The sequence below is a fragment of the Tiliqua scincoides genome, chromosome 5 (genome assembly GCF_035046505.1).
Source record: "Tiliqua scincoides isolate rTilSci1 chromosome 5, rTilSci1.hap2, whole genome shotgun sequence".
In the NCBI taxonomy this organism is placed as follows: Eukaryota; Metazoa; Chordata; class Lepidosauria; order Squamata; family Scincidae; genus Tiliqua; species Tiliqua scincoides.
Genome location: NC_089825.1, coordinates 121,689,418 through 121,708,464, shown reverse-complemented (window position 1 = coordinate 121,708,464; position 19,047 = coordinate 121,689,418). Strand labels below are relative to the sequence as shown.

The window sequence follows — 19,047 nt, the reverse complement described above, 5'->3', positions numbered from 1 at the left end:
CCATGACATCATCGCACCTCAGCATGAACCACAGCACTGATGTCATCGAACACCGACAGCTAACACAGTCATCCAAGATTGTCAAGACCTGCCGGGTCAGATGGACATCATCAAAAGCCACTGAAGACCATGATGGCAACGTTATCAAAGACCAGGCTAGGACTTGACATTAACCAAGATGGAGGCCATAGGGCTAAAAACAATAAAATAAAAAGGAGCCCCAAGAAAAAATGGTGAGCACCAAAGAAAGGGTAGAGTGGAGCAGAAAGGGGTAGAGAAATATGGCCTTGGAAAGTTGAATCAACCTGAGTTGAGGAATGGGGCATTTCAAACAGTGACCTCATTCTTGCTGCCAGTAGGGAGGTGTTGAGTTGGGTGATGCGCAGGGATGAACTGAACTTGATCAATGGTGCTTTGCCGTTTAGATGCAAAGCCCTGGCGCCGGGTGGCAGCAGCCTGGCTAGTACTGGGCTCCCAAGGAGCAGAAGCCTTGGGGGAGTTGTTGGAGGTGGGGTGAGAGTTCTTCATCATCGCCTGATGGTGATCAAGCATGGGGGTACTGCTGGCACAGACGTTGGTCTGAGAGAGGGCCTTCTGATGGCCCAGATGCATTTCCTGAAAGGGACCTGTGCGCTGATGGAGACGCTCCGGTGAGAGCAGGCGCTCCTGAGAATGTAAGTTTTCACGGGAGAGGAGTCGCTCGTGAGAGATGACACGATCTCGCGGAATAGTGTAGTCGTAGTGCGACGGGCGGTAGCTTCCCCCTCCTCCACCACCGTCTGAAAGGATGTGTTCCTGGGACATGACGCGTCGTGGGTTGTGTGACTTCTCAGAGTAGGCATCTCTATCGTAGTTCATCTTCATGGCATGCAAGGGCAGGGTCCCCCGGGTCAGTTCAGCAAGATGGCGTCGCTTGGCATAGAATTCATCCAAGTCTTTCTCAGCTGCTGGGAGACACGTGAAAAAGCAAGATGTCACTAAATGATGGCGAGGGAGGCTGGAGGATGTGGGGAGAAGGGGGGAGAGAAGGAAATTTTAGGGAAACGGAGGGCTGGAAGCTTTAATGGATTGTACTCTGAAAACTTGCAAATGGCAAGAGCTTTTTTCAAAGAGGCATTTCCCCCTTTTCTCTCACACAGGAAATTGTAGACCTACTATCTTCAGAAATTGACCAAGATTGTATAATAGGTGCACTATGAGGCACCTACTGATAGGTCTCCAAGATTATATCTGCTATGACACATACATGCCTCATCTAAAAGCAAAAAGCTTTAGCTTCAGAAGACAACCAGTTTTTTTTTACCAGTATACAGATTTATTATTTTTACTAGTATACAATTTATGCAAATCTATTAATTGATTGCATTCCTTTGCTTTCTGTATTGTCCTTGTTTGTTTCCCCCCCCCCCCGCCCCCCAGACTTGATGTGGTGATTTCTTTAATTTAAGAACACTATTGCAGAGCCAAGCCTGTCCAGGAAAGTGTAGTGGAGGTTTGTCAGGGTACCATTAGTTGTGTTCTTTCCAGACATGGCATTATTGAATGGTATTAATTAGCAATTTCCCATTTCCTAACAGGAGAGGCTCTTTACTAGCTCAGAGCCCAATCCTATGCATGTCTGCTCAGAAGTAAGTCCCATTAGCGTCAATGGGGCTTACTCCCAGGAAAGTATGAATAGGATTGGGCTGTCAGTTCCTCTTTGCAGTCTCCCAAATTGTTTGTTCTCTCTTGTTGGATTTCAGGTGAAGGGGAGGGAATCTAGACCAGCAAGAAGTGTGTAACTCCCCCTTCACACACTTGTTATATTCTATAATGGCGTCAGCTGCAGGCAAGGCATTACCGAAATCACGTCTTTAACAAGGCATTTCCTGTTCCCTGGTGGTGGGCTCTTTAATTACTTGTTCATTTTATTTTATTGTAATTGCATAGTTGCATAATTAAGACGATAATTTTTTTTTTAAAACGAGCACGTAATTGAACAGCCCGCTGCCAGGGAACAGGAAGTGATTCATGAAGACTCTGATCCTATACCTACTAACTTGGAAGTAAATCCGCTGAACACAGTGAAACTTACTTCTGATTAAACATGCATAGGACTTAGCATGCAAAGTTGATTTCTGTGTGGTAAAAAGCAGCTCCAGACCCTATCGTCCAGGGATCTCCAAACTTTTTGGCCAGAAGCCCACATCAAATATCTGACGTGATGTTGAGGGCCAGAAAAAAAATTTACATATAAAATTTAAATAAATAAATTAGAGGTGGACCTTAGATAAGTGAATAAACGAATGAATGGGCTCATTCATTCAACCTCTCTGGCCCTCAGAATACCCTCCAGACACAACCAGAGCACAGTTCTGGTCATGTACAGTTGAGTTTTCAGGGGAAAAGAGGCTGGCTGTGGACCGGATAGAGGCTTGTCGCATCTGGCCCCCGGGCCGGGGTTTGGAGACCGCTGCTATAGTTCATTGACAGCCCTGATGAAGCCCTTCCTCACTTGGCAAGTGGGGGGGGGGGATGAGGTGGGCAAGAGAGAGAGCAAGGAGGGTTTGGATTGAGCAAACCTACCTGAAAATGTTTTACCTCTGCACTTGGCTAAGTCCTTCATAGAGTCTTCTCCTTCTTCAATGGATGATTGCTAGGATTAACCACTGATCATTCTGAGATGACAGTGACTTTCCTTTCTGTCCTTTCCCCACCCTTCAGTCCTGACCAAATTCTGTATTTTGGAATGGGGGCAGTTCCATTAGGCCAGACCCACTCTTTGCTCGCCATTCAAGTTGAAATCTGTTTCAGTGTGGAAGAAAAGTTGCAGCTCCACATGTGAACATGAGCAGAAAAGCAGGGATTGGCTAGCCCTGCAAGCAGCCTATCTGAAAAGGCCCTTTTTTTTTTAGGAGGAAATGAGTCCCATTGAATCAAATGGGACATTGCCAAATAATGCTCAGATCGCATTCAATCAAGTGCTGGGTAGGACCACATTTTTAACTCCGCTTAAGAGTTGACAGCGGAGGAGTGATGCCTCAGCAGCAGCTGAAGGATCCTAATGCAGAAGCAAGCTGAAATTCATGGATTAATCAACTAAGATTTCTGTAATCTGGTGACAGATGCAGTCAACACACTGTCACATAATGAAGGAACGGATATGGAGTGAGCAACACAACGGACATTTTTATGCAGAAAGCTTAAAGTGGAACTTGCTTCGGGATCAAGCAAAACATTACAGGACATCTGGGTATATTTATTCATGTGTCTGTTCCATTCATATACACGGCTGGGTGGTAGTCTATTTTTTATATGAAACAGAGTGCACTGGTGATCAGAGAAGACTGCCTGAAGAAATTATTGTCTGTAGCAAGATATAGTAGGAGAGGAGCAAGGTGTGCCTCCCCTCACCTGTGCACACTCTATTTCGTGTGCAAAAAGAGTCCTCCACCTCTCCATTTACACCCTGCTTTACATGCAAGTAGGTCAGATACATGAATAAAATACACATGTACCATCATGTCTTCTTTGGCCTTCCATGAATTTGCTGGTCAAAATGCATTTGCATATCAATGTCCCTCTTCTATTTCTTCTGTATTAATAATGACCAGCTTGTCAACATAAATCGCCCAAGAGAGCAGAGGTTCACTCAGCACTAGCTCGAGTGAGCACTTCCATCCTACGTGTGACTCCAGCATCTGGCTGCTTTGGTGACCATTTCTAGACTTGAGTCATTTCCTCTGAGATCTGCCACAGCCCAGAGATTCAACAGCAGAGTGGCTGTTGGAACATCTGGGGACTGGAGGATGCTTGTAAACACCTTCTGGGCCTCGCCCACCCCCACCCCTTGTGTCTGCCACTAAACTAAAGGTGACATACAGTAGTCGGCAGCTTGAGTGAGGAAGTCATACCAAAAATCTAACATCCCAATTGCCTGTTTTATTGTATGGTATTTTGACTATGTTGTAAGCTGCCTTGAGAAGTTTGGTTGGTCTAAATATTTCAAATACATAGACAAAAGTAAGAAATGTGGGATATTAAAATAACTGTATATAAAGGTAGAGGTATATTGTATAAATGACTAGGAACTGCCAGCCTCTGTTAATAGTCTCAGGGTAGATCTGGTGCTCCCTAGAAATGAACACCTCTATATTTTCCAACTTACCCAAGCGCTTGAGTGAAGAATAGCGATTGAGCTCCGACTTGGTCGCTGTCTCATAGGATGGAGGCAGATGGGAGAGATTGTGGAAGGAACGAGAGCAGCTGAGGGTATTGTACTTGGTGGAGGAGTGGCTGGGGGTATGGTTCATATGCCAGTCTTTGAGGACAGAGAAGGAGAGAAAACGTGTTTGTTAGAATGATTCTTCAAAAGTAGCTTCCAGAGCTTTTTGGCTTTTACTGAGAAGGCCAATATGGGACTGAATCAACTGCCTTGAAAGGCAAAGCGAGTACCAAGAATTGCACTTTTCATTTGGAAAGACATTAAATGATCTTCACTTCTGACTATCTCCCTAGGAACCAACTGCAGTAGGTCCTATGGCCCTCTCTTAGCTGGAGCCACCGCTGCATGCTGTTTTCTCAGCAACTGTAATGCTAATCTCTGAGAAGTAGGAAACACATTCAGTAAGTCATATTGATCCTTCTTGATTCAGGATCAGGTGACCTTGACAATTACACAGAATCCAGAATGGTTTACTGACTTCTTACTGAATGTCTCTTCTACTGCCCTGCAGTTTATCAGAAGAGCTGGTCCATATACAGACTTCAAAAGATGAGCATCTTAATTTAGCAACCATAATTTTAACTCCTGAATATCTGCAAGGGCAGCTCTGCACTTTAGGCAGCAAATGTGCTTTCTGCAGCAGACATGTGAAGTAGGACTAAGGGCGCAATCCTAACTGCACCCTAGGCCAGTGCAAGTTCACTTGATCCTGAATCAAGAAGGATCAATATGACTTACTGAATGTGTTTCCTACCTCTCAAAGTTCCTTATGAAAGCCCAGGAGGGTCGCAAGTATGCTGTAAAGCACGTTTGTGCCTCCTCAGGAGTCGGCACGGGAGGGAGGGTTGCATCAGCTGAGCTTGGCCAACACAAGGGTCTGGGGAGCGGAGGGAGAAGGCGGAAGGGAGGTGTTCCAGGGCGGGGGGAGAGTGGGTGGAGGGTGATCCCACCCTCCACTGGGTGGAGGGGCAGGTGGACTGGAGGGGCAGGCGGGAGCGGGAGGCAGGGCTGGAACCCAGCTATTGTGCCCAATTATGCCTGTTCCCTAAGCAGCTTGAAGCCACTCTGTTCTCCTCTGACTTGTGCCACAAGTCCGAGGAGACCCATTGGGGCTGTGGTGGCTTACCCAGGGGTAAGGAGAAGCGTTTCCCCTTGCCTCCAGCTGAGCCACCTCTGGCTCAAATCTTGCACTCCTGGCCTGCCTGTTCCAGCGCAAGATAGGATTGCGCTGTATGATCATTTATGTAGCATACTGTAAATGCATCTTGAAACTCGTCTGCAGTGTTTAATCAATTACTGTAATTGGTTAGAAGAATTGGTTAAAAACGCTTTGACTAAAAAAACGCTGCCAATCAACTGAGGAGCAGATTTTTAAATCTAATTGTTTGTTCAATGCAAGTACTTATAAAAACTGCACCACCTGGGAAGAGGCATTCCCTTTCCATCATGCAAGAGGGGATGCCTCTTCTCAGATGGTGCTTGCTACGAGAGCCAAACTAGGACCCAGTCTATTTGATGTGAATGCCACATAGTTATTTTTACATAGGAGTGAGTCACAAAGAAACTGAGGTAGATATCTGAGATGGAACAAGGAGGAAACCTCCATGGTAATGGAACGAAACAAACCCCAATATCCCATGAAATATCTGCATGCCGCAAGGTAAATGTATCCTTTAGACCCAGTCTAGATGTGAAGTGAAAATTCCATGATTTTTTTTTTCTTTTTTCAAAAACTAATCATAAACATGTGTGGGTGTTCTGTATTGGAGTCATAACAAGGGAGGGGGGAATGAGTCCAACCTCAGGGCAGCTATTAATCATGGAGGCCTGCAAGTTTTTCCCTTCACAGCTAATAGCAACTGGAGCAAGATTAAGAAATCACTGTGGAGGCAAAAGTTTAAGTCCCCCTCCTGTGCACCTGGCCCCAATACATGGGGGGGACGGACGACGATGACTCAGAAAAAGACATCAGGACTTCGAATCACAAAACTCCCAACCAACATTTCATGTGCCTTCTGCAGGAAGTACAGTAAATAGAGCAGACATAGGGTCCAATCCTATCCGGTTTTCCAATCCTGGTGCAGTTGTGCCAATGGGGCATGCACTGCATCCTGTGGTGAGGAGGCAGTCACGGGGCCTCCTCAAGGTATGGGAACATTTGTTCCCTTACCTCAGGGCTGCATTGCGGCTGCACCAGTGCTGGAAAGTTGGATAGGATTGGGCCCATAGTTGCAATGAAAAATGTAGAGCTGCCTATGCTCCATGCTCTGACTGAGATAGTCCTTTCCCCTCAAAAGTTTACATCACAATAAACAACCTAACTTCTAAAGTGCCCTGCTCACACCACTTGTTGCCTGTTTGCTGCTCCAGATTTTATACTGCTGTTCTTGAATCTTAAAAAAAACAAAAACCTGTCACTTACCACCTAAAGAAAAACAGCTGCTGACACTTACCCAAAGTGGCTGTGTGGTGCTTGGGGCTGTTGACGTTCAAATGGATGTAATTGTGATGCATGTTATCTGCAAGGCAAAAGGAGAGAGAAGGTAAGGGGAGAGAGATGTTCTCTGTTAAGGGGAGGCATCCTCATCATTGTCAACCCCATGATTAGGGGCTGGGGCACCTTCCTTATGAGGAAAGGCTAGGCGTTTGGGCCTCTTCAGCCTAGAAAAGAGACGCCTGAGGGGGGACATGATTGAGACATACAAAATTATGCAGGGGATGGACAGAGTGGATAGGGAGATGCTCTTTACACTCTCACATAATACCAGAACCAGGGGACATCCACTAAAATTGAGTGTTGGGCGGGTTAGGACAGACAAAAGAAAATATTTCTTTACTCAGCGTGTGGTCGGTCTGTGGAACTCCTTGCCACAGGATGTGGTGCTGGCGTCTAGCCTAGACGCCTTTAAAAGGGGATTGGACAAGTTTCTGGAGGAAAAATCCATTACGGGGTACAAGCCATGATGTGTATGCGCAACCTCCTGATTTTAGAAATGGGTTATGTCAGAATGCCAGATGCAAGGGAGGGCACCAGGATGAGGTCTCTTGTGATCTGGTGTGCTCCCTGGGGCATTTGGTGGGCCGCTGTGAGATACAGGAAGCTGGACTAGATGGGCCTATAGCCTGATCCAGTGGGGCTGTTCTTATGTTCTTAAACTACAATTCCCAGGAGGCCTTGCAGGTCTCTTGTTGTCTTGTGTGCTCCCTGGGGCATTTGGTAGGCCGCTGTGAGATACAGGAAGCTGGACTAGATGGGCCTATGGCCTGATCCAGTGGGGCTGTTCTTATGTTCTTATGTCAAGCAGGCACTAGGCCTCACTCTATTCAGTCAAAAGATAAGTTGATGCCAGGATGTCAACTGTAACATCAGGCAGTGTAACTCCTGCCTGCTTCATAGCCAGAGAGAAATACGATGTAATCTCCCTCTGCATTAAGCAAGGGACTACAGTGGGCTCAGAAGAACACCTTTGGGGGCTAATAGCAGGGTTGGTTCCAGGTTTAAGGTGAATCTTGGCAAAGTGACCTCCAGGGGGACTTCTCCCTTTTCTTCGGCAGTGCGTGTGATGGTCAATGTGGTTTTTAATTTTTGTTCACATTCACTGTTACACCTGCAGCTAAGGTAAGGAAAGGGGAGTTCACCCAGCCAGTTGCTGCTGCTATCTCCCTGGGACCCAAACCTCTCTGAAAGGCTACAACAGGTAACAGTGGTCTCCGTTCAGGTTTAAGCCACTTCTGTTCAACTGCATATATACAACAGGATCAAATATGTACACCTGTGAGCTGGTCAGAATTGGGTTAAGGGTCTTCTGCTGATAGCCAGTGGGGTCACTCTCACCCTTGAGCATGCTCCCTGAGTAAGGCAAATGGTGGAGCATAAGCCTCTTTAGAGCTTTGACTTCCTGAGTCGAACATTCTAGACTCCAAACACAAAAATGGTGAGGCCTGACTTTTGGAAAATACTGCAAATGTCATCCTGAGGATTGTCAAGAGACTGGGAAAGCAAACTGGCAAGGGCTTTTTAGCTTTAACGGCTGCCTGACTTTCAGAAATCAGCAGGTGAAGCTTTTCAGGGCACGGAGAGACTTCTGTTAATATCTGCAGTTCAAGCTGTTGTTATGGGCCGGTTGAAAAATTGGCAACGCACCATCTTGGTTGGCAACCTTCAGTCTCGAAAGACTATGGTATAAGCCTATAGTACCTGGTATTCCCAGGCGGTCTCCCATCCAAGTACTAACCAGGCCTGACCCTGCTTAACTTCCGAGATCAGACATTACAAAATGGCAACAAAGTGAGAAGTCATGTCTATGCTTTCATCATCTTGGGAGGCCCACCCACAAAGCCAGGTGAAGCAGCAGCTTTGTGAAGGGAGATGGAAAACCTGCAGAGGGATGCCCTGAAACCTGCACCCGCCTCCCTTGGTTTGTTGCCAGCTCAGCTGCTCTGCCCAACTAATCACTGCTGTGATCTTCTGATCAGAAAGCCCTCTTAACACATTAGCACCCCCCAAAAATCAGCCTGCTGCTGTCTGAGGCAACTTAGCTGGGCTGTGGCTGATCTCAAACCTTTCTTTTGAGGAGCCCAAGCCAGTGGCGTAAAGAGAGGGGTGCAAAGTTTTGTAGGGAGCCTCACCATAGTATGCAAGCAGCCCCTCCCACTCCACTTCAAAGCCATTCTGGGCAGTGGGAATGGCCAGAATGGCTCTGAAGGGGGGGGGGGGTTGTTTGCATGCTGCAGTGTGTCTCCCTGCAAAACTTTGTGCTTTGCACCCTCTCTAGCTATGCTACAGGCCCAAGCCCTACCTACCTTATGAGGAAAGGCTACAGCGTTTGGGCCTCTTCAGCCTAGAAAAGAGACGCTTGAGGGGGGACATGATTGAGACATACAAAATTATGCAGGGAATGGACAGAGTGGATAGGGAGATGCTCTTTACACTCTCACATAATACCAGAACCAGGGGACATCCACTAAAATTGAGTGTTGGGCGGGTTAGGACAGACAAAAGAAAATATTTCTTTACTCAGCGTGTGGTCGGTCTGTGGAACTCCTTGCCACAGGATGTGGTGATGGCGTCTAGCCTAGACGCCTTTAAAAGGGGATTGGATGAGTTTCTGGAGGAAAAATCCATTATGGGGTACAAGCCATGATGTGTATGCGCAACCTCCTGATTTTAGAAATGGGTTAAGTCAGAATGCCAGATGTAGGGGAGGGCACCAGGATGAGGTCTCTTGTGATCTGGTGTGCTCCCTGGGGCATTTGGTGGGCCGCTGTGAGATACAGGAAGCTGGACTAGATGGGCCTATGGCCTGATCCAGTGGGGCTGTTCTTATGTTCTTATGTTCTTATGACAGAAGGGGAAAAGGAGATAAATAGAAAAGATAATAGAAAAGTCAGAAATGAACGGAAAATATAAGAAGAAACAGAGGATACTATGGGGAGCAAAGATGAGAAGTAAAAGAAAAGGAAAAAAACACCTTTAGAAATTCTTAAAACTTTGCTGGACTGAGGAGTGCAGCATATGTGGCCTTGTCTTGTATAGGCAGGTCTGGGGCATGTGAGAAGCCCTCCCCAGGCTACAATTTCATTGACCCTGCCTCCTGGCAGTGGGAGGGGCTAATCCCAAAGGGACTCGGAATACCACCTTCCTCTTCCAAGAACTGGAATTATCAGGTAAGAAATTCCGTTTTCTCAACTGCTCTTACAGTTGAGGAAAAGCTGCTGATGCACCTGCTGCTTCCTTCCCCACCATTTCTTCTAAACGATCTGGATGGGGAATGATCCCATCTCTGATAATCTCTGCAAGGAGTGCAAAGATTCTGCTTCCAGAATCTTCCCAGGCATTTTAGAAGTGGCTGGGTGATGGGGGGGGGTGCACTTTGGAACAGACTGGTACATGCACACAGAATAAAGGAAAGGGTGAATGGCAGAATTTGGAACTGCTGTGTCGGCACAACGAGATGTGTTGACACACAGAGGCTGAATCCAGCCTCCATGGCAGTTTCCCCACCGAGTCTTCTGTCAGCCTGGCTGGGCCGACGCAAGAGTAAAAGGTAGGTGTGGGGGAGGCGGGGAGGAGGTGGGAGGAAGGTATTCCTGGGCAGGGAGATGGCAGGCGGTGGGTGGCCCTGGGGCTGGGTGGGCAGGGAGATGGGGCTGGGATCCGGCAGTTATGCTGGATCCCAACCCCCATTCCCGGGGGGAACAGAGCGGCTTCAAGCTGCTCCGCTCTCCTCGGACTTGCGCCACCTCCAGAGGTGGCGCAAGTCCGAGGAGACCCATAAGGGCCAGCAGTCCTTATCCATGGGTAAGGGGAAAAGCTTCTCCTTGCCTCTGGCTAAGCTGCTTCTGGCCACAATCCTGCGCTGAATACTGTGCAAGCCTCCTGGCTTGCCTGTTCCAGAGCAGGAGATGATTGCGCCCTTAATCTGCTGAATACAAGAGATCAAGTTAGTCTTTTCATGGAGGAGATTGTTCCAGAACGTTTCATGGAGGGTATGTGGTTGAGTGGGGGATAAATCAGTACTTAGAAAAGAAATAAATGGATGGTACCCAGAGGAAAATGAATACAGCCTGGTCAAGCCGTTGGATAATCCTATTTGATATGTTCAGTTTCCCAACAAGGCAAGTTGCCAGAATGGTGAAAATGGGACCGTGTGCAATGGGACTCTGGTTGCTTCCACAACAGAGCTCTTTAGCACAGCCAAAGCATGGCTTTTCGGCTGTAAGTAGTATTAAAGCAGGGTGCACTGTTTTACAACGCTTAGTAGACTATCCAACAATCTTCTCCATGTTCAAAAATCTTTCATAGTCACCTGGCCTGTTCAGCAAATTCCACTGTTAACTAAAACTGCCTTGTTTCAGGTTCCTGCATCCCCCTACCTATCATTTTTTTTTTTTTACCATGAATACCACTATAATAAAATAGTGACTGAACCAGGTGAATAAGAAGAAAGAACAAGATAGTGGCAAGTATGCCTGGTCACCTGGAAGGAATAGGAGGAAGGGAAAGTTTAGTGGGAAGCAGGGGAACTGCATAACCCAGCACTCAAGAGGCTTTTCTGGAAGGGAAAGAGTTCATGAATGAGGCCCTCCCCCCACAACCCTAATATTAATGTTCAAGTCAACACAAAGACAGCCAGACAGCTAGAACCGGTTGTCATGGCAAACAGGCTGTTTCCCCAAAAGCTTTGCAGCTTAATTCTTGCTGCTGATTTTTTAATAGAGAGAGAGCCACAAACTTCAAAGTGCAGGAGTAAGGGATATATATCGCTACAAAAAAAAAATAACTAGATTGAGGGAAGGAAAAAGATTAGGGAGAAAAAAATGGGACAGAAAGCATTCTCCTCTGGAGAGACCACTTGCGCTGGGCTTGCTGTGAATGGCTGCCACAGAAGGCTGTCATGGAATGGGATGTGGGGAGCTAACCTCTATCACTCTTCATTGCAAATCACCTCCTCATGAGGTCCATTTAGCCTTGTTCCATTTAGTGCAGACTCCTTGTTGAATCCCATGTTCCATTTATGGTTGCCAACTTACCAGAAAAAAACACTGGTTGGCCTGCTCTTGTGCACAATCCTACAGAATCTACAGAAATTCTTGACTGCTACCTTGAGTGCCCTTCTGAGAGAAAGGCAGGGAAAAATCAAATTAATAACTAAATAATAAATAGATCTACTGAATCTACAGAAATTGGCAAGTGACATTTTCCAGAGGACAGAAATAAACATTATTACCTTTCTAATATATACAGATCAAGCTGCTATGAAGGCACAGGCACAGTGGCTCAGTCAGGGACTGGCCATGCCAGCTCCTCTCCATTTGCATGGTTGCCTTTCTCCCCACTGTACATACCGTGGCTGCTCTTGGAAGGTTTCACTGTGTTGTACAGGTTCTTTGGGGGCCTGGCTGAACCATTGTCTTGGAAGTTTGAGTTAATGACGAGACTGTTGTTGCGTTCGGTGCATGAGCTAGATCCTGCTTGATGCCTGAGAATGTCCACCAGAGCCCTGGTCAGAAAAAAAGTTGGATGTCAGCAGAAAGATACCGAGGACTGCATGCAAGGGTTGTCAGGTTGAAGCATCCAGAACATGCATTTAACTAGCCATCATTATGGGAAATGGTTTAGAGCAGTGGTTTCCAAACTGTAGGTTGGGACCCACCAGAGGGTCGCAAGCCAATTTCTGGTGGGTCATGAAAAAGTCTGGATATATTGTTTTCCCTCTGATCAGTTGGCAACTGTGCTTGCTAGCCTGGCTCAGACAAAGCCCAGGCTGTTATCTGCAGTTAGTTAATGAGTGCTTGTGGAGTGAGAACAAAGTGCTTATTTCTGGTAATGATCAGGTAAATTATGTCACTTCCTGCTTAATGACATCATCTGGTCTTAGGTGGGTCTCAAAAGGCTATCATTTAAAAGCACTAAAAAGTTTGGGAACCACTGGTTTAGAATAGTGGTGCTGTGTGAAAACTCTTCTGCCTGTTCTTGAGGACCCTGCTTTAGTATGGAAAACAGTTTTGGGGACTGAGCCATTGCTGGTATGAATCAGCAGTTTCAGAAATTGTCATGATCAAGTCGTCAGTTGTTTTCATACTCTTCCTCCCCATTTCATACTTTCTTCCACCCCTGCTATGGAAGCCCTGTGCACTGCAGAGGATTCTAGGACATTTTCAAGGACGCACACTAAGGGCCAAGCCTTACCATCATCAATTGTAGCATAAGAGATTGCCAGAGCAGACTACCACTCTTCTTGATGGTCCCTCTGCAGACTAGGGGTCCATTCCAGAACAGGGCATGCTGGCTTATCACCAGCGTGCAATGTCACAAACGTGCTGTAAGGCACGTTTGTGGGCCCTAGCGCCGGGCCAGCGCCAGGCTACTGCCAGGTGGCCACCGGAGCTCTGCCATTTGGCGGTTGTACAGACTGCCAAGCAGCAGAGAGGTAAGCGAGGGTGTGGGGGGAGGTGGGGAGGAGGCACTACAGTGAGGGGGGAGGCAGGCGGAGTGTGGGGAGGTGTTGTTCTGTGGGAAGGAGGGAGGGAGGGAAGCGGGACCAGTGGAGCAAAGCTCCACTGGATCCATAGCCTCCACACTGGGTTCACCGCCCAACACTGAGGCACTTGATTCATTGCAGGGCTACTCCATTTACCCAGGAGAAGGGGACGAAAGTCTCCTTCTCCCAAGGAGCCAGCGGCAGCTGCCCAGACGGTGCAGGATGCAGCGGCAGCCATTTTCACTGCCGCTGCAGCTCCACACCCTGGGCAGCTCAGGATTGGGCTGTAAGTCTCTGTGCAGGATCTGTACCCATGCAGAGTCAGGCTCAGAACTTTCTACAGCTACAGTACACAAACATTTGGGCTCAGGTTAGGATAACCGAGAACACATCCAATATTCCTATGCATCCGCACATTGCAGGAGAAGATTGCCTGTGGTGCACATGCTCTCTGTCAGGGACGCTCTGCCTGTCTGCCATTATCCATCTTTTCATTGAATAACGTTTTAGGAACCTCCAAGTACTCTGGAATGCAGTCTGACAAACCACTACTGTAGAATATAAGAGATCATTAAAAGAGGGCATCTGGGTATGTGCAGAATGTATCCCCTTCCACATACTGAGGATTAGCAAAGAGGGCTACCAGTTTCCGTTCATTCCAGCTTTTCAGAAATCATCCCGTTTTCACTTCCTTCACTATTCTTCTTCCCCCCAATTAAGCTCCCAACGTCAGTCCTTGCAAATCAAAATTCAGCCAGGAATACATGCTTCACTGCATCTGAATTTAGCAGACCAGAAGAAGGAGGCGATAACATGGATGCCCTAAATTCCAGTCTGGAATCACCCTGATTTATAGCCCTATCCCATCAAAATTGAGAGTGCACTACATCTTACAGTGGGGAGTGGCAGTCACTGAGGTCTCTGCAAACTAAGGAAACTTTTGTTCCCTTACCCTAGGGGAAAGCCTCCACTTCCCCAGTGGGTCTCCTCAGCTTGCTGCCAGCCATTTTGCTGAGAGAAAGCACAGAATACAGGCACACAGGAGAGCTGTGGGTAACCGCCCCCTCGAGCCCCCAGCACCTCTTGCCCTCCTCACCCCAACACTTCCTCCATTCCTCTCTCTTCCTGTCCTGTTCCACCCACTGCCCACCCCTACTGCCAACTCACTGGCAGATGGTGGCTTCTGTGCCAGCCTGCACACACTGCCACCAACCATTGTGCTGGCGGCCTCTTTGTGCTCAGCAGTGGAACATCACTTCCACCAGCATCCTCTCACTTCCGCCAGCAGAATGCACAGTCCCCCTGCAGCGCGAGCATTCTTCTCTGAGGGGAAAACAGATGAAACCTATCCAGCTCTGACCCTTGCTGTCAACTAAGAAACCACCAGGTTTGCATCAGATGACTGAGGAACAAAATGCTGCCTCCGCCTTCATTCAGAACAAGAAACTGTCTTGAGGTACAGCAGAGACTAACGGATGTAATTGTGCTGTAAAATTCATGGACTAGATGTATTGTGCTGTAAAATTCATGGAGTAGTACCTACTTCATTACACGCATGTTAATCCTCAGTTGGAACACACACACACACACACACACACACACACACACACACACACACAGGGTGAACAGTAATGCCAAATGACCAAGAAGGGCACACAACAATTCTATGTAAAGCTCAAAAGTATGCAAGATCAGCACAACAACCAAACAACCATTCACAACAGCAGTAACGATTCAGCTTATAGGTGATAACTATACCTTTTGCATTTCATGGCCATACATGTTACTGCAACTGAGGCCGCAGTCCTAACCAACTTTCCAGCACTGAGGTAAGGGCAATGCAACCCTGAGGTAAGGGAACAAACATTGCCTTACCTTGAGGAGGCCTCCATGACTGTCCCCCCCCCCGTCCCCCGACTACAGGAGGTAGCACATGCCCCACTGGCATAGCTATGTCAATGCTGGAAAGTTGGTTAGGATTGCACCCTGAAATGATGCATGCATCTGATGAAGTGGAAACGAGCTCACTAAAATCTCTGCCACAATAAATCTGTTGTTCTTTAAGGTCCAAAAGACTCATTGTTGCTTTGGCTCAACACACACACACAGTCAGCCATCCGGAAGTTGTTACCTTCTAGTCGGTACTCACCTGGGTACATTGAGTTCTCTTCCATGGGGTCTCCTTGAAGCTTTGCTGAAGAAGAATTTTATCCCAACTCCCACAGCTAAGGTGAAGCTGATGACACCACAGATGACATACACGGTGCTGTTGGCAGGTTGCTTATTCCCATGGGGCACATCAGGTCCATCGGTGGCCGTGCTCGTGATTGTGGTGGGGAGCCACAGTGGGCTGTCCCGACACTTTCCTTGCTCCAGCCTCCTGGTTCGGTCATCGCAGCAGAAGCGGTACTGGCAAGTGCCACAGCAGTACCGGTAACCCCCGGTGGTACAATTGAACGCAGCGTCATACTGCCCCATGACGTCATAGTAGCCCTGGCATGTCTCAGAGGCCCGGGTCTTTTCCCTGTTGCTAATGGTGATGCTGGTGTTTGAGGATGTCAAGCGCTTCAGGTGGGCCAAGAAGGTGGGCAGTCCCCAAGACTGGTTTGTGTGATGTGGTGTCTGAATGACAGCTAATGCCGTACGTCCTGCCAGGGCTTCAAGGGCTGCATAAATCATGACGGTTAGCAACTGGTACATGGTGGGTTGGGTGAGCCTAGAAGGTCAAGCAGAGTTTGCCAGCGTTGTGGTCCAGGTATAAAAAGAGTTTATAAAAGAGATCCAGGAAGAAATGCTGTAAGGAGAAAGAGAGCATGAGAACATGAGCCCTGCTGGATCAGACCAGGGTTCCACCATCCTTGTTCCTGCAGGGGCGATCCAGATGCTTCCAGGAAACCCAAAAGCAGGGCAGGAAGACAACATCCCTCTCCCCCAGCACTGGTCCCCAGCAAGCATTATTCAGAGGTATACTGTCTCCAAACATGGAGGTGCCAGCAGCCACAGACAGATGTTCTTTCTTCATGAAAGGTCATCTAAACTAGTGTCCACCACCATGTCTCCTGGCAGCAAATTCCAGGAACTGGGTTCTGTAGCCTTTTCCAGACATTATCAAGCACTGTCCCCAGGGAGAATGGGAGAGGCATTGCTCTGTGGCACGGTTCCAGGAACTCCCATTCTCCCTGGGGACAGTGCTTGCCTTTCTTGTGACAGGGGGAGATTCTCCCCAGGCACAGCGTTTTCATGTACAGACATAGGCTGCAATACCATACACACTTTCCTGGGAGGAAACCTCATTGAGCCCAACAGGATTTACTTCTGAGTAGACACGCATAGGCTTGTGCCCAAAAAAACACTATCCCTGGGGAGAGTGGAAGGCAGAGCTACAGAAGACTAGATCCAAAGGAAGAGAGTCATCACTAAGCACCATTGAAATTAATGAGACAATTGTGGCATGACTAACATAAGCCCCATTTATTTCAATGGTTCATGCTTGGGATTCATTTCCTTTAGATATAGGAAAGCGCTTGCTGACACACTCCCAAACCTCAACTCCATCAGGGCAGGAGGTCTGGTCTAGAGGGTAGAGCCTCCATTTGCCTGAAGATAACATCCACAAGGTCGCCAGTTCAAGGCCACCGGCACTGTGTGACCTTGAAGCAGCTGACAAGCTGAAGCCGAGTTATTCCATCTGCTCTGAGCGTGGGAGGATGGAGGCCAGAATGTGAAACCAGATCAGAGAGAAACACCTGAATGTTGTGGTTCTTGAAAGATAGAACCTTCTTTCATTTGTAAAAATCCCTACGGGAATTTAAATAAGCCTGCCTATGTAAACCGCCTTGAATAAAGTCTTGAATAAAGACCAAGAAAGGCGGTATATAAATACCTGTATTATCATCATCATCATCATCATCATCATCATCAGATAACATCCAACCCACTGAGAATGATGTGTGCCGGAATCAGTTGAGGATAGAGCTGAAACTCATTTGGAGAGGGGAAGTAAGTTCTCCAACACACTTACCAGGCTTTAAGATTGCTAGAAAGACATTCAAATGTAATAATTTAACAACCAATTGTTCTGTCCCAGCGTGGTAGCAGGCTGAGCTCCTTGAGGCTCCCTAGTAGCCAGTCAGGACCATGGAGAGCTCCAAGAGGAAACAAAGGAATATAGCTGGATGCTATGATCTGAACAATTCTGATGGTACTCCAGCAAGGACCTCACACTGCCAGCAGGTGTGGTTTTGCTGGCAGTGGGGGCAGACTGGGGCAGGGATTGGGCCAGGATAGGGGTGGATCTTGGTGGCACTGGCAGCCGCCATATCTGGAACTCCCGTCCCATGCCTGACACACCCCCTGCAGCATTACAGATATATACCTGCTAAGGAGCTGCGGTAGATTCGAGTAGACCCATAGTGGGCCAGGCAGCAACCAGACAGGTAAGTTAAATTTTTCTTTACTTACTTCTCCTGGTTGGCGTGATCTGTTGCTGGTGCACAAAATACAGCACTGGTGGCCCAGCATCCTGAGTACCAGTGTGGGATAGGATTGGGCACCCAAGGAAGTTGGCTCTGCCCCTTCCTTCCAAAATCTTTAAGTGCCAAGTGCAATGGACAGAGCAATCACCTTTGGCCACTGTGAGTGTGGTGGATCTGGGGTTCTGTTCACATAGGGCAGTGGTTCTCACACATTTAGCACCGGGACCCACCTTTTTAGAATGAGAATCTGTCAGGACCCACTGGAAGTGATGTCATGACCAGAAGTGACATCATCAAGCAGGAACATTTTTAACAGTCCTAGGCTACAAACCTACCCACACTTAACTAGGAGTAAATCCCATTTACTATCATTGTTAAAAGAATATACATACTAGCTTGTTAAAAGTACAGGTCTGTAACATTTCCCCAAATGCAGTCACATACCATGGTAGCATCAAGTCTAGTATATTAAAAATAAAATATTGAAATGAATGTGGACCCACCTGAAATTGGCTCATGACCCACCTAGTGTGTCCCAACCCACAGTTTGAGAAATGCTGATACAGGGGGTTCAGTTGGGCTGGATGAGACTGGGGCCTATTTTGAGGGAGTTCACCTTTCCCTATCTATCTTCTCCTGGGGGCCTTCACCTCTTTCTCAGTCTAAGGGGGTTCTGGTCTTGTGGTCATGATACCATCCCTCACCCCTCAAGCCTATCTCCTGGAAACATGGTTGAACAAGGCTTGTTAGGATTCTGCTTATATAAACAGTGTATGAACCAGAGGGAATGCTTCTAGTTTGCTGTCTGCCGTGATTCTTCCTCTGGCCACTATCCCTTCCAGTTTACTAGGTATTGCAATGGCTTTCTATGAATCTGGACATTTAGGTTATCTTGTATTTTGAATTCTTCCTCACCATCTACCTCCCCTAAAAATGGGGGTTTCAGGGGCGGTTTGGATTGCTATCTGGGACAGTGAGAATGAGCAGTGGGTGGTGGAAGACAGATTTATTTTCTAGATATCAGGCAGGCAGAGATGGAAGGCTCACTAGAAAGGATCCCAAGTATTGATAGTCTAACATTCATCATGAGCCACAAGCAGCTCACAGATGTTTTATAGAGAGCCACATCAGACCCCCAACTTGCAGGATTTTCAGGAGTTGTCATTACTTTTTGTCTATTAGTGCTTCGTATGCTTTTTTGCATTGGTTCAGAAGTTCCTGGAGGTCTCTTTGCACAGCATGTAGCTCTTCCATGAACTTATTCACAGCAGGCATGCTGGTGGGAGGACAAGGGTTTGGGAAGTAATGGGGATGGAACCCATAATTAGCAAAGAAGATGGCATAGTTAGTGGAAACACATACTGTACTGAAACAAGCTAATTCT

The 19,047-nt window shown here is 47.4% G+C and overlaps 1 protein-coding gene across 1 annotated transcript; it reads right to left on the bottom strand.

Moving 5' to 3' along the window:
* Positions 1-327: 327 nt before the first annotated feature.
* SHISA7 (shisa family member 7) lies at positions 328-15,888 on the bottom strand. The gene is made up of 5 exons (XM_066631328.1): positions 15,338-15,888; positions 12,053-12,207; positions 6,658-6,723; positions 4,148-4,300; positions 328-947 (listed from the first exon to the last, which is right to left on the bottom strand). The coding sequence occupies exons 1-5, from the start codon at positions 15,886-15,888 to the stop codon at positions 328-330; spliced, it is 1,545 nt and encodes a 514-aa protein (XP_066487425.1).
* Between the last annotated feature and the right edge of the window lie 3,159 nt (positions 15,889-19,047).

Excerpts from the sequence above, each read along its gene's own strand:
- SHISA7 (XM_066631328.1), bottom strand. The coding sequence starts at position 15,888 with ATGTACCAGTTGCTAACCGTCATGATTTATGCAGCCCTTGAAGCCCTG. Across the intron at positions 6,724-12,052 it reads ACCTTCCAAGAGCAGCCACG|ATAACATGCATCACAATTAC; the intron begins GTATGTACAGTG and ends TTTGCCTTGCAG. Across the intron at positions 4,301-6,657 it reads GCACCACACAGCCACTTTGG|ACTGGCATATGAACCATACC; the intron begins GTAAGTGTCAGC and ends CTGTCCTCAAAG.